We start from the raw sequence: 14,148 nt of genomic DNA on the forward strand, positions 1-14,148 counted from the left end.
ATATGAGTAATTCACGTAACTGTTTATATATATATATATATATATATATATATATATATATATATATATATATATATATATATATATATATATATATATATATATATATATATATATATATATATATATATATATATATGTGTGTGTATATCACGAAAATAAACACGTGATTAAGAATGTGACAATGTCAGACCACGGAGGAAAATGAAACAGGAATTTCCTTAAGTACTTTCGTATATTAAATACATCTTCAGAAGGAATCAGATTCCTTCTGAAGATGTATTTAATATACGAAAGTACTTAAGGAAATTTCCTGTTTCATTTTCCTCCGTGGTCGGACATTGTCATATATATATATATATATATATATATATATATATATATATATATATATATATATATATATATATATATATATATATATATATATATATATACACACATACTGTGCCTGTTTCTTATATATTTTCTCATCTAGGCCGACGTCAACTACAATACAAATATTTTTCCTAATTTTCCAACAATGCACATATGTATTTTTTCCTATAGCTTCATACAAGTAAAAATATCAACTTTAAAAATACCTGTACCTTTTTTTTTTTTTAATGGGAGGCAATGTAAGGTATAAATTTGCTGTTGTCGCAGGAATTTGTACTTAAATTCCCATTTTTTTAAGCAATTAAAGCTTTGAATTCCTCCCCCCTCCCCCCCCCCCACCTTTTTTGAAGCGTAAACAAACAATGCTATTCCTTGAGCGAGAGGTTGCCGGTCACACCACAACCAAACTGTTGCGTCTTGCAACACCCACATTCTGTTCATTATAGCTTTGACGCACTTTACTCCCTTACTCTCCTTACTTCTATATTATTTTACAAGAATAATATATTGCAGAGAATACGTCACTCGAACGTGACGAAAATGACTTAAGAAAACCCCACAACGTATGAAAAGTAACAACAGTGTTTCGTACCGTCCGAAACAACGTTATAATAGACCGAAACGTCGTCAATTTCACTCTGTTTCGTATGTGTCGATTGAATTATATATTCGATATTTTTTGTTTTAATATCACACAATAAAATAAATGGCCCGAGACCCTTACTTTACCGTCCGCGGACCGTCACAAGAACGAACTATTTGTGCTTAATTTTCAGACAGGGTCAAGACAGGCTCGTGTGTGGGGCCTGAAAATGGTCCCGCGGGGAAGGGCTGAGGGCTATATTCTGCCCCTGGCCTGAACTGGCGCCTGTACGCAGGAATGAAAGTCCCTCTAGCAATGTTTCAGGACGTGACCGACGGCTACACTAGCGGCTTAAACTGCGAAGAAGGAAGTGTAAGCGACTGAGAAAGAAAGTCCAATTAGTGCTGAAGGGAGGGAGGGAGGGAGGGAGGGAAGCAGAGAGAGAGGGAGGGAAGTGGGTAGAGAGGGAGGGAGGGAAGCAGAGAGGGAGGGAGTGAGAAAAGGAGGGTCTTAGAATCATAGAAAAAAAGAGCCTACTAGCTACAAGCAGCAGCAGCAGCAGAATCAACAGTAAGTTCAAGTTCAAGTAAGTTTATTGAGAAAAGGAAGTACATCTCCAAAGGATAGAGTAGCTCAGGCTATTTCTACCCTCGTCTATATAAGGTCCCACAAGGGGCTCACAAACCCATACACTACACAATTATTACTCGCATTTTACATTTCACATTCCAATGGTTATCTTGCGGTACACTGTGATGACTTATTGATTATGCTGCACCTGTCATTTCCTGTTTTAGGTAAAGGTAGACTCGACAAGTTGGAGAAAGTACTAGAAGAAGCCACGGGAATAATCCCAAGATTATTTTCAAAGGCCAAAAAGTACTAGTACTGAAATAATAATGATATGATTGAACTTTGAGAGAATTGAGAGTTTCAGAGATAAACGAAGCTTCGGCGATTATATTAATGAGACATGAAGGAGCTAAGGAATTAATCATCTCGCTTCAAAAAATGGGAAGAAGTGAGTAATTCACGAGAAAGCATAATAAGAGCCTTATAATAAATAATAATTAAAAAATAATAATTGACTGCGTCGGGGGGACAGGAAGCCTGAGAGTATTCATACACGCTTGGCTTTCATCGAGCCCCCCCCCCCCCTCCTCCTCTCCCCCCCCCCCACCCCGAATTATTGACCCCGCTCAGGAGGCAACCCACAACGAGCTGACTAACTCCTGAGTAACCTACTCACTGCTAGGTGAACAGAGGCATTAGGTGAAAGAAACTGTGTCGAGAACGAACCCGTCTGTACTACCGGTGCCCTCTTGAGGTTATCTTGAGACCACTTCGGGGGCTTAGTGTCCCCGCGGCCCGGTCATCGACCAGGCCTCCACCCCCCAGGAAGCAGCCCGTGACAGCTGACTAACTCCCAGGCACCTATTTACTGCTAGGTAACAGACACATCAGGGTGAAAGAAACGCCACCCATTGTTTCTCGCCGGCGCCTGGAATCGAACCCGGGACCAGAGGATCACGCGTCCAGTGTTCTGTCCGCTCAGCCACCGGGACCCTTAAACCATTAAACCCGGGTCTATTATATTCTAATGTTAGGGAGGACGACGAGGACCTTCAAGAATGTATTTCACTGCCAAAGAAACAATTACCACCAACACGGGAGGAATACAACGGTGATGCAGTCAGATACAACAACAGATACAACATTAACAGCAGACAAAGAAGAGAGAGCAGAGGTTGGAGCAGGAACCTGAACAGTGGGCCAGGGGGGGGGCGACAGTGGGCCAGGGGGGGGGGCGACAGTGGGCCAGGGGACGCGATAGTGGGCAAGGGGGGGGGGCGACAGTGGGGGGGGGGACCTGTCACAGACTATGGGGGGGGGGAAGGAGGGGGGGCCACTATTTTGGGCAACACCCCCCATAAACCTACACTTTCCCGGAGTCTTCCTGCTGCCACAACACCTTTCTCCACCACCACCAGCATCACCACCACCACCACCATCACCACCACTACCACCACACCACACATACCACTACCACCACACCACCACTACCACCACCGCTGCCACCACACCACTACCACCACACCTCACACCACCACCATCTCTGCCACCACACCACACACACCACTACCACCACACACAAGGAAAATTACTGAAATGGATATAGGGCTATTTGTCTAATCGAACAGCATATTTTTTGCTTAATGGTTTTAAAAGCACAGAGAGCAAACACTTTGAACTGGGAACTCCACAAGGAGGGGTCCTCAGCCCCTTGTTGTTCAACGTTCTGATGCATAAACTTATTAAAGATCTTCCAACTAATAATGACACTGTCATTTGTTATGCTGATGATATATGTTTACAGGCTGCCTCCGAGCCTAGAATGCAAGTTCTGCTCCATGCTTTTGCTACTAGAGCTGAGGAATGTGGCCTCATTATCTCTGTACAGAAAACTCGTGCCCTCATTCCGTGTGGTATTCCACCATGTTAATATATTTGAACAATCTTCTCTCGTACATACAGCAATGAAGCGCGTCAATGACTGGGCAAGTACAACTCAAACCGAACTTGCAGGCATATATCTTGCCACTGAATTTTTAAAAGACAAAGACAGTGGACTTATATACTGTGACTCCGCAGAGTGCACTCCTGGCATTGAACGCATATAGTAGTAACACCCAGAAAATAGTCAGTGATATTCGAATGAATGTTTCAGCTGCTAAAGAAAAGAGATTTGAAATTAAATTCCTATGGATACCATCACATGTTGGCATCTCAAGGCATGACACTGTTGATATGCTTGCTAAGACAGCCTGTAGAAAACCAGTGGTAGAAAATGATATGGGTGTTTCATTAGCAGTGATAAAGAGAATACTTAAATATCTAATGAAAATCTCACCGACCTAACAAATTCACAAAGACCTGAAAGTTGTAGCATTAAATATTATGATAGATATCGTGAGGAGACATTCACATATGGGACTAATAGAGCAAGAACCCGGCAATGTGATGTTATAGTGGCCAGAATACGCCTGGGATATAGACGTATCTGACAGCTTTCTCAAAACCCAAATGTCGAGTACACAATGTGTCAACTTTGTGAAAGAGATGCACTCCCTTGAACATTATATTGTAGAATGTCCCATATTGACTGACTTTCGCCCTCCTGGGCTGAGGTATGCTGAACTTTTTGACTACTATATGAGTACTGGAACACTTGATGATATATTGGACTTGTACCCAAGATTGACCATGTAATGAATCAATTATACAATTATGTATGTGATGTAACTATATAACCTGAGCTTGTAAAAGCATCTTAATCACCTTCAGTGGTTAAGTGCTTAATTGCACACTAGTTTCACTATCTATCTCACACTAGCTATCTCACCCTGTCAGAGTAAAAGAGACAAATATATGTGTATGTATGTATGTGTGTGTATATATGTATGTATATGTATGTATATGTATGTATATATGTATATGTATGTTTATGTGTGTGTGTATGTATATGTATGTGTATAAAGTATATGTGGAGGCTGACTAGAATTACATTTCACCTTTGTAAATGCACATTAATGACAGTATGTAAAAGACACATCGAACACTTTATGTAAGGCATACGTAAATCTATGTATCTATGTATTTACGTATGTAGGTTAGCTTAGCATTTTAAAAGCACCAAATCACCTTCTGTGGTTGATTGTTCAATAAACCCTTGAACTGTATGTTTAACACATCTCTAACCCTGTCCATGGAGGACAGAAGAAAATGTATATATGCTGGTTAGCATTGTAAATGTGTGGCCACGTCTGTGGTAGAGAATAACAATAAAAAAACTACCACCACACCACAGACACCACAGACGTCACTACCACCACACCACAGACACCACAGACATCACCACCACCTCTGCCACCACACCACACAACACCACGACCACCACCACCACCACGGACACCACACCAGACCACTACCACCACACCAGACCACTACCACCACACCAGACCACTACCACCACACCACACAACACCATGACCACCACCACCCCCACAGACACCACACCAGACCACTACCACCACACCAGACCACTACCACCACACCAGACCACTACCACCACACCAGACCACTACCACCACACCAGACCACTACCACCACACCAGACCACTACCACCACACCACACAACACCACGACCACCACCACCACCACTACCACCACACCAGACCACTACCACCACACCACACAACACCACGACCACCACCACCACCACTACCACCACACCAGACCACTACCACCACACCAGACCACTACCACCACACCACGACCACCACCACCACCACTACCACCACACCAGACCACTACCACCACACCACACCACGACCACCACCACCCCCACAGACACCACCACCATCAACCACCACCCGTCACAACACCTCTGGCGGTCGCCCGCGCCTCAAGACCAACCCGTCATCCAACTTGACAAAAACTTATTGAGCTTAAGTTAGAAAACGTTTGTAACAACTAATATTTCCTTCTCGCACCCGACCTCGCAACCCAGTAAGTCACACACGCACGCACGCCTGCACGCAGACACACACACACACACACACACACAGGCTGGTAGATCAGTAGACAGGGCATAAAGAGCTATAGATCTCACTTCCCCATGGTCCCTGGTTTAGGTAAGCACTTATAGGTAATCACACTTCCCGCGACACCAATATAAAATACTGTGGAACAGTAGCATTAACCGCAAATGGAAAGGGGAAGGAAAGCTGAAAGAAATCTATAAAGGGGGGGAAATAATAGTAAAGGGGGAAATAAACGCCATGAGAAACAAATGAGAAAGAAACTCGTGAGTGAATTAAAAAGAAAAAGACATTCGACGTTGAAATAAGAAAAATCTAATCATGCCCAATCAAGCACCAAGAAACCAACTAAGAATATGATTGTGTGCATCATATCTTGTTCCAGCATCCGGCATTCCCCAAAAGGAAAACGTAGCCCAACACAACAGGCGAAACCTGGAATATACCTGGAGTGGGTTCTAAGAGTTCTGTTTCCAAGGTCTGGGTCAGACTTGACTTGTGATAACTTGGTCCAACAGGCTGTTGGTTCGAGCGTCCCGCAGGCCCGCATATCCACTACAAGGACTCGAGGTCCTCCTTGAGAAGCCTGCTAATTAGAGTGGACTTATATACTGAAGTTAGAGCTCCCTTCTTGAGAAATAATGAGAGACGTGAGACAGGTCAAGTGGACAGCTGAGGTAACCGTGAGTGGTGAAGCGGAGTGACAGGTGAGGGGGAGGGGGACGGGTGTAGTGACAGGTGAGGGGGAGGGGGACGGGTGTAGTGATAGGTGAGGGGGGGACAGGTGTAGGGACAGGTGAGGAGGGGACAGGTGAGGAGGGGACAGGTGAGGGGGGACAGGTGAGGGGGGGACAGGTGAAGGGACAGGTGAGGGGGGACAGGTGACGGGGGAAGAGTGAGAAGGAAGGGGAGAGAGGGGGGCTGTGGGGGGTGTGGAGGCCAGAGATCATTCTCCCCTCCCCCTCCCCCACTCCCCCCTCAAGCCTCTCACCAATCTCTTCCAATCTTTCCTAGACTCAGGCACGTGCGTCTTCCCCCCCCCCCCTCCAACCCCCCCACTCCCCCAACTTTCCACTCCCAGTATACACAACCACACACACACTCTACACTCGGGCCTAAACTTGGCCTTCCTGGAAAAAAAATAATCCTGAATAATTATTAAAAAAAAAAACACGCGGGAAAAATATATATATATATACGGAGCGCCTGACAGCTGGGTGGACAGCGCTTCGGATTCGTAGTCCTGAGATTGCGGGTTCGATCCCAGGCGGAGACAAATGAGCGATATGTTTCTTTCACCCTGATGCCCCCCTGTTACCTAGCAGTAAATAGGTACCTGGGAGTTAGACAGCTGCTACGGGCTGCTTCCTGGGGGATGCGTAACAAAAAGGAGCTGAGCTAAGGGGACGCTAAGCCCCGAAATCATCTCAAGATAACGGACCTAAACACAGAATACGTAAGCAAAATGGCCGACCATCTTAATCCATCAACTTATCCATCTTAATCCGTAAAGGTATCCTATCTGAATCCATAAGAGATATCCACATCAGCCCTACACCAAGCTGCAGACACACGCCACCCAGGTTCTAAGCGAAACAGCAGTTCCCGCCCAATCAAAAATGTCAAAACCCTTAAGCCTGTGTTTTGGTTGGCTAATGGCTTTCAAGTCTTCCTCTGCACTCTCACGTGACCTGTCTTACCCTTTCCTTAATCTAGTTTTGACAAGACGAGACGGGTGTCTTCCGCCATATGCTGTCGGACAGGGGAAGGGAGGAGGAGGAGGAGGGGGTGAGGACAGGGTCAGGCTTCAACCAATGGGCTCCGGCTCTCACCTGAGAGCTGGCAGGATGTATGGGTAATATTACAAAGGGGGGAAACCGCTTTACACAGTAGCTGACACACAGCTGTAGATATGTGTAGATATGAGTGTAGATATGATAGTGCCCAATAGACTCAGGAACCTGTACACCAGTTGATTGACAGTTGAGAGGCGGGACCAAAGAGCCAGAGCTCAACCCCCGCAACCACAAATAGGTGAGTACAGCTTGTATGAAGTTAACAGGACTTATATACAGAAAGAGTTGACACAACTTAGATGCAGTTCACAGGATTTATAAGGAGTTCATAAAACTTTTAGCGAATTCACATGTTTTATAGGGTGTTCAAACTTACAGTGCGTTCGAAAAAAGCTTACAGGGAGTTCATAAAACTTACAAGGAGTTCACATAACTTAAAGGGAGTTCACAAAGATTAAAGGGCGCTCACAGACCTAACAGAGAGTTCATACAATTAACAAGTTCACAGCTTAAGTCCACAGATTAAATCAAATCAAAGACTTTATTCATGAACATTGTACATGAATAAAATTGGACATATATAATCGGGAAAGTTCACTTCAAAAGTACAGTACAGTAATTACATCAAAAGTACAGTACAGTAATTACATAAGAGTGACAATAACAGCCAAACTTAACCACTAACAGAATCACAAAGTTAATCTATCATTTTTTTTTAAATTATTACGATGCTGGCCGGACCATAGATTTCAAACTCACAGTTCAGGCATAAAGTGAAGCAGCACTTAGCTAATCATTTGAAAGATGTCATATTGTAAAGCCAGAGATGATGGGGACAATTTTAAGATGATGGGATAATTTTAAGATGATGGGACAATTTTAAGATGATGGGACAATTTTAAGATGACGGACTAATTTTAAGATGACGGGATAATTTTAAGATGACGGGGACAATTTTAAGACGATGGGGACAATTTTAAGATGACTGGGACAATTTTAAGATGATGGGACAATTTTAAGATGATGGGACAATTTTAAGATGATGGGACAATTTTAAGATGACGGACTAATTTTAAGATGACGGGATAATTTTAAGATGACGGGGACAATTTTAAGACGATGGGGACAATTTTAAGATGACTGGGACAATTTTAAGATGATGGGATAATTTTAAGATGATGGGACAATTTTAAGATGATGGAACAATTTTAAGATGATGGGACAATTTTAAGATGATGGAATAATTTTAAGATGATGGGACAATTTTAAGATGATGGGACAATTTTAAGATGATGGGATAATTTTAAGTTGATGGGACAATTTTAAGATGATGGGACAATTTTAAGATGATGGGACAATTTTAAGATGATGGGATAATTTTAAGTTGATGGGACAATTTTAAGATGATGGGACAATTTTAAGATGGGATAATTTTAAGATGACTGGGACAATTTTAAGATGATGGGAAAATTTTAAGTTGATGGGATAATTTTAAGATGATGGGAAAATTTTAAGTTGATGGGATAATTTTAAGATGATGGGACAATTTTAAGATGATGGAACAATTTGAACTAATAAGAACTCACTATCTCCCTGATGGTATACAAATATTTGAACATCCTCAGCATTCTACATCAACAAATTCTGGGGGGCTATCCCGGCTCAAAATCACTCCAAACACACACACACACACACACACACACACACACACACACACACACACACACACACACACACACACACACACACACACACACACACACACACACAACTCATCTAACATCAATCTAACTTCCATTGGACTCGAATTCCCTGCCAGTGTAATCCACATCTGTGTGGCAGTATAATCCCTTCATAACCCCAAATATCCAGCTGGGGGGGGGGTTATCCCTCCTCCCCCTGCTGACCAGCTGTGTTATCCTATCATGTGTCATCCTGTTATCACCTCCAATTAAAAACATAATCCACAATCGCCTTTAAAAATGGTCCAGGACGGACCGAAACGTCGTCGTCGTCCCTTCACTTTCTAATGTCTGGTCTGGTCAACATATTTCAGCCACGTTACTGTGACTCCTCGTCTGCGTAATTCTTAAGTTTCTATTTACTAACAATTAACTTTATATTTCTGCAGAAGTGGAAGTAGACAATGATAAGTGAGTACACAGAGGAAAACAACAAAACAAAAGTTGATTGAGTTTTCTAGATAGTTGATATCTTGCAGACAAAATTATATCATTCGTTTGTGAATTATTTCCACACGCGTGTGGGTGTGGACGCGAGGCTACATTTTGATATAGTCTTCATGCACGCAATATAATTTTATTTCCCAGGCTGCATTACAAGCTTTTAAGACTTCACGCACGCTCACGAAAGGCTTAGTGGACACCCGAACGTAAACGTGAAAGTCTTAATGGATAATCGCACGCAAACGTGAAAGGCTTAATGATCACCCGCACGCAAACATGAAAGGTTTAAAGGATAACCGCACGCAAACATGAAAGGCTTAATGGACAATCACACGCAAACATGAAAGGCTTAATGATCACCCGCACGCAAACATGAAAGGCTTAATGATCACCCGCACGCAAACATGAAAGGCTTAATGATCACCCGCACGCAAACATGAAAGGCTTAATGGATAATCGCACGCAAACGTGAAAGGCTTAATGATCACCTGCACGCAAACATGAAAGGTTTAATGGACAACCGCACGCAAACATGAAAGGCTTGACAAACACACACACACACACACAAACCAACACAGCCAAACACAGTGTTGCCACATCCCGTACTTCCATCTAATACCCTCAATATTTGACAAAATCGACCAATCCGTTCAAAAAACGACGTAGTCGTCAAACTTAAAGCACCGTAATATTGACGATTTCAGTGCATCGGCCACGACAGGTTATAGCTGTGTGAGGTAGCTTTGGATTTGTACGCATCTGGCTATAGGGAAAACAGTTGCATTTTGTTACGGAGTGCCGGATGGGGTCGACGGCCGGTTATAGCGACACGCGGCGGCTTTAACCTGAGGGCTAACCCACCAAACACACACCGAAACTACGACGTTGGTACAACGTTTGAGCAAGTTTTAACACCTCCTAACCAGTTATAACAACCAATATAGCAAGTTGTAACAACGTTCTAATACGTCATAAACACGTTAAGCCAAGATGTAACAACTTTATTTCAAGTTGTAACAAGCGGAAAATAGAGACAGTTTCGGTTTGTGTTTCCAGGGAATGACCTCGTTCAGCTGTGACCTCGACCTTGACCGCCTTCTCGTTATAAACTCTGCGGCTTTATCCGGGGGTAAGTTAATTCGCTCAACTTTGTATAAAAGGCGTATCTTGCATATTCATACACAGGTATACATATGTATAACGCTTGGAATACGCACGTAGGAATGAGGATTAGGATGTCACCTTGCTGTTGGGACTGAACTAGCCCACATGATGAAGAATTTCGTCTGAAATCTAATCATCCACATATGCCATATCTATCCAATTTGCATCCATCCACTCACCCGGCTACATAAATATGCATGCGCTCATTCATCTATCCACCACCCCAACCATCCAACGAGCCTCATCCACTCGACAATAGGCTATTCCAACCAGTTAATCCTTCCATTCTCTCAACCATTACCCATTACTCCCTCTATATCTCCCCTTCTACCACCCAGTCAACCATCCACCTCCCTTCTCCCACCCAGTCAACCATCCGTCCACCAATCTAGCCACTCAACCAGCCGTACTCGGGTCGCCTTGCTCCGGTGATTGTACTCAACAAAATTCCCGGGAGACAAGCTCGAATGACTTCAACTACCGTAACCCCTCTACTGCAGCCACCAGACGAGGAGGAGGAGGAGGAGGAGAAGAAGAAGAAGAAGAAGAAGAAGAAGAAGAAGAAGAAGAAGAAGAAGAAGAAGAAGAAGAAGAAGAAGAAGAAGAAGAAGAAGAAGAAGAAGAAGATATGGAGAAGAAGCATAAGGGCTAAAAGAGAGAGACGAAACAAGGAGAATTATGAACACGTGAACTAAAGAAAAACGATTATTTCACCCGAGGTGGTTAGCGTCTGTGCGTGCTTGCGCGTGCGTGCGTGCGTGCTTGAGTGCGCAAGTGCACGCACGTGTGCAAGGTATACTCACCTACTTGTGCATGTAATGCAATGATTTCCAACCAATTTTCCTGACAGATTTTCTCTTGAATTTATGAATAGCGTTGGTTGCCAGAGCCTGCTTGTTCAGTCAATATGTTTCCTGCCATTGTTACGCTAACGCAACGATTTCTAACATCACATTGCTATCCTCTAACATCACATTGCTATCCTCTAACATCACATTGCTATCCTCTAACATCACATTGCTATCCTCTAACATCACATTGCTATCCTCTAACATCACATTGTTATCCTCTAACATCACATTGCTATCCTCTAACATCACATTGCTATCCTCTAACATCACATTGCTATCCTCTAACATCACATTGCTATCCTCTAACATCACATTGCTATCCTCTAACATCACATTGCTATCCTCTAACATCACATTGCTATCCTCTAACATCACATTGCTATCCTCTAACATCACATTGCTATCCTCTAACATCACATTGCTATCCTCTAACATCACATTGCTATCCTCTAACATCACATTGCTATCCTCTAACATCACATTGCTATCCTGGCAGTCATCTACGAGCTATGGCTCTTTATGCCTCGCCTACGAGCCTGGGGCCAGATTCACGAAGCCGCTACGCAAGTACTTACGAACGTGTACATCATTCCTCAATCTTTGACGGCTTTGGTTACATTTATTAAACAGTTTACAAGCATGAAAACTTGTCACTCAACTGTTGTTATTGTTATAAACGACCTCCTGATGCTTCGGAGCTCATTAACTGTTTAATAAATGTAAACAAAGCCGCCAAAGATTGAGAAAAGATGTTCAGGTTCGTAAGTGTTTGCGTAACCTCTTCGTGAATCGGGCCTTAAAGTTGTGGATGGAGGTGGCTTCCACAACTTCCTCTTCCAGAACATTCCACTTAAGTGCCCGTACAGGGTAAGTGCCCTTTCTTGCGTCGCTTCCGCTCACTGGTGATTCCCGCTGCCACCTGTGTCCTCTCATCCTGCTTCCTCGCAATCTGGAAAAGCTAAGACCTTATCTATTCCCCTCAGTATCTTGAATGTCGTGATCATATTCCGTCTATTCCGTCTATCCTTTAAGGTTGTCAGATTTAGGTCCATTAGTACCATTTAGGTCCTCAGTAGTTTGCGAATTTTTACCTTTATGCTTCACAAGGTACGGGTTCCATATCGGTGCTGCATATTCCAGTATTGGTCTAACGAACGTTGTGTAATGATGAAGAGACGACGACGTTTCTGTCCGTTCTGGACCATTATTAGAGTCGAAAATCGCTATTACGCTCTAGCAGGACAGCAGACACACTAGCTGAGTATGGGCTGCGTTCACTGCATAACGACTCTGAGCCTCTCATGACACTGCTAGTTGTTGTGGTTGGCTTCTGGTTAATGGTAGATGCTGGTGGTGAGTGCTGGTCAGCTCAACCTGCCTCACACTGCCATAATAGTCACGTCACAATGTGTTGCGACACTTTCTATCAAATACACATTTCTGCTTTGTTTAACTTAGTAATGTTTGCGTCAGTTCGCCAGATATTGGTTCACTCGTATACACTTCTTCACTGCCATATTGCCTCTTTATCCCTCCCCATATTAATATAAATGTTGCTGGAAACGCTTTGTATAATAGTGACTTCATTAGTACGTGTAACGCCTGTCCCTACAGTTGTATGTTGTTCTTATGCTCTTTGTACACACATTCTTGCGAATTATTATTATTATTATTATTATTATTATTATTATTATTATTATTATCATTATTATTATTATTATTATTATTATTATTATTATTATTATTATAGAAAACACTGTAGCTCCCGAGCCCCTCGACCCCCTCCACTGGCCAGGTAATCACAGGTGTGTGTGTGTACTCACCTATTTGTGCTTGCAGGATCGAGCATTGACTCTTGGATCCCGCCTTTCCAGCCATCGGTTCTTTACAGCAATGGCTCCTGTCCTATTTCCCTATCATATCTAGTTTTAAAATTACGAATAGAGTTTGCTTCCACAACCTGTTCCTTAAGTGCATTTCATTTTTCCGCTACTCTCACGCTAAAAGAAAACTTCCTAACATCTCTGTGACTCATCTGAGTTTCCAGCTTCCACCCATGTCTCCTCGTTCTGTTATTATTACGTGTGAACATTTCGTCTATTTCCACTTTGTTAATTTCCCTGAGTATTTTCCTATCATACGTTCCTATCATATCCCCCATCTCCCTTTTTTTTCTAGTGTCATAAGATTCAGTTCCTTCAGGCGCTCTTCATATCCCATCCCTCGTAACTCTGGGACGAGCCTCGTCGCAAACTTCTGAACCTTATCCAGTTTCCTTATGTGTTTCTTCAGATGGGGACTCCATGATGGCGCGCCATACTCTAAGACTGGTCTCACGTAGGCAGTGTAAAGCGCCCTAAATGCCTCCTTACTTAGGTTTCTGAATGAAGTTCTAACTTTCGCCAGTGTAGAGTACGCTGCTGTCGTTATCCTATTTATATGTGCCTCAGGAGTTAGGTTAGGTGTTACGTCCACTCCCAGGTCTCTTTCTCGAATCGTTACAGGTAGGCAGTTCCCCTTCATTGTGTACTGTCCCTTTGGTCTATCATCTGATCCCATTTCCATAACTTTACATTTACTCGTGTTGA

The 14,148-nt window shown here is 43.1% G+C and overlaps 1 protein-coding gene across 1 annotated transcript; it reads right to left on the reverse strand.

Moving 5' to 3' along the window:
* Positions 1-11,632: 11,632 nt before the first annotated feature.
* Positions 11,633-12,037, reverse strand: LOC138367954 (uncharacterized). The gene has a single exon (XM_069330237.1). The coding sequence runs from the start codon at positions 12,035-12,037 to the stop codon at positions 11,633-11,635; it is 405 nt and encodes a 134-aa protein (XP_069186338.1).
* Positions 12,038-14,148: the final 2,111 nt, after the last annotated feature.

This window comes from Procambarus clarkii, chromosome 24 (genome assembly GCF_040958095.1).
Source record: "Procambarus clarkii isolate CNS0578487 chromosome 24, FALCON_Pclarkii_2.0, whole genome shotgun sequence".
Taxonomy (NCBI): domain Eukaryota; kingdom Metazoa; phylum Arthropoda; class Malacostraca; order Decapoda; family Cambaridae; genus Procambarus; species Procambarus clarkii.

Coding starts and splice junctions, on each gene's coding strand:
- LOC138367954 (XM_069330237.1), bottom strand. CDS start 12,037: ATGTTAGAGGATAGCAATGTGATGTTAGAGGATAGCAATGTGATGTTA.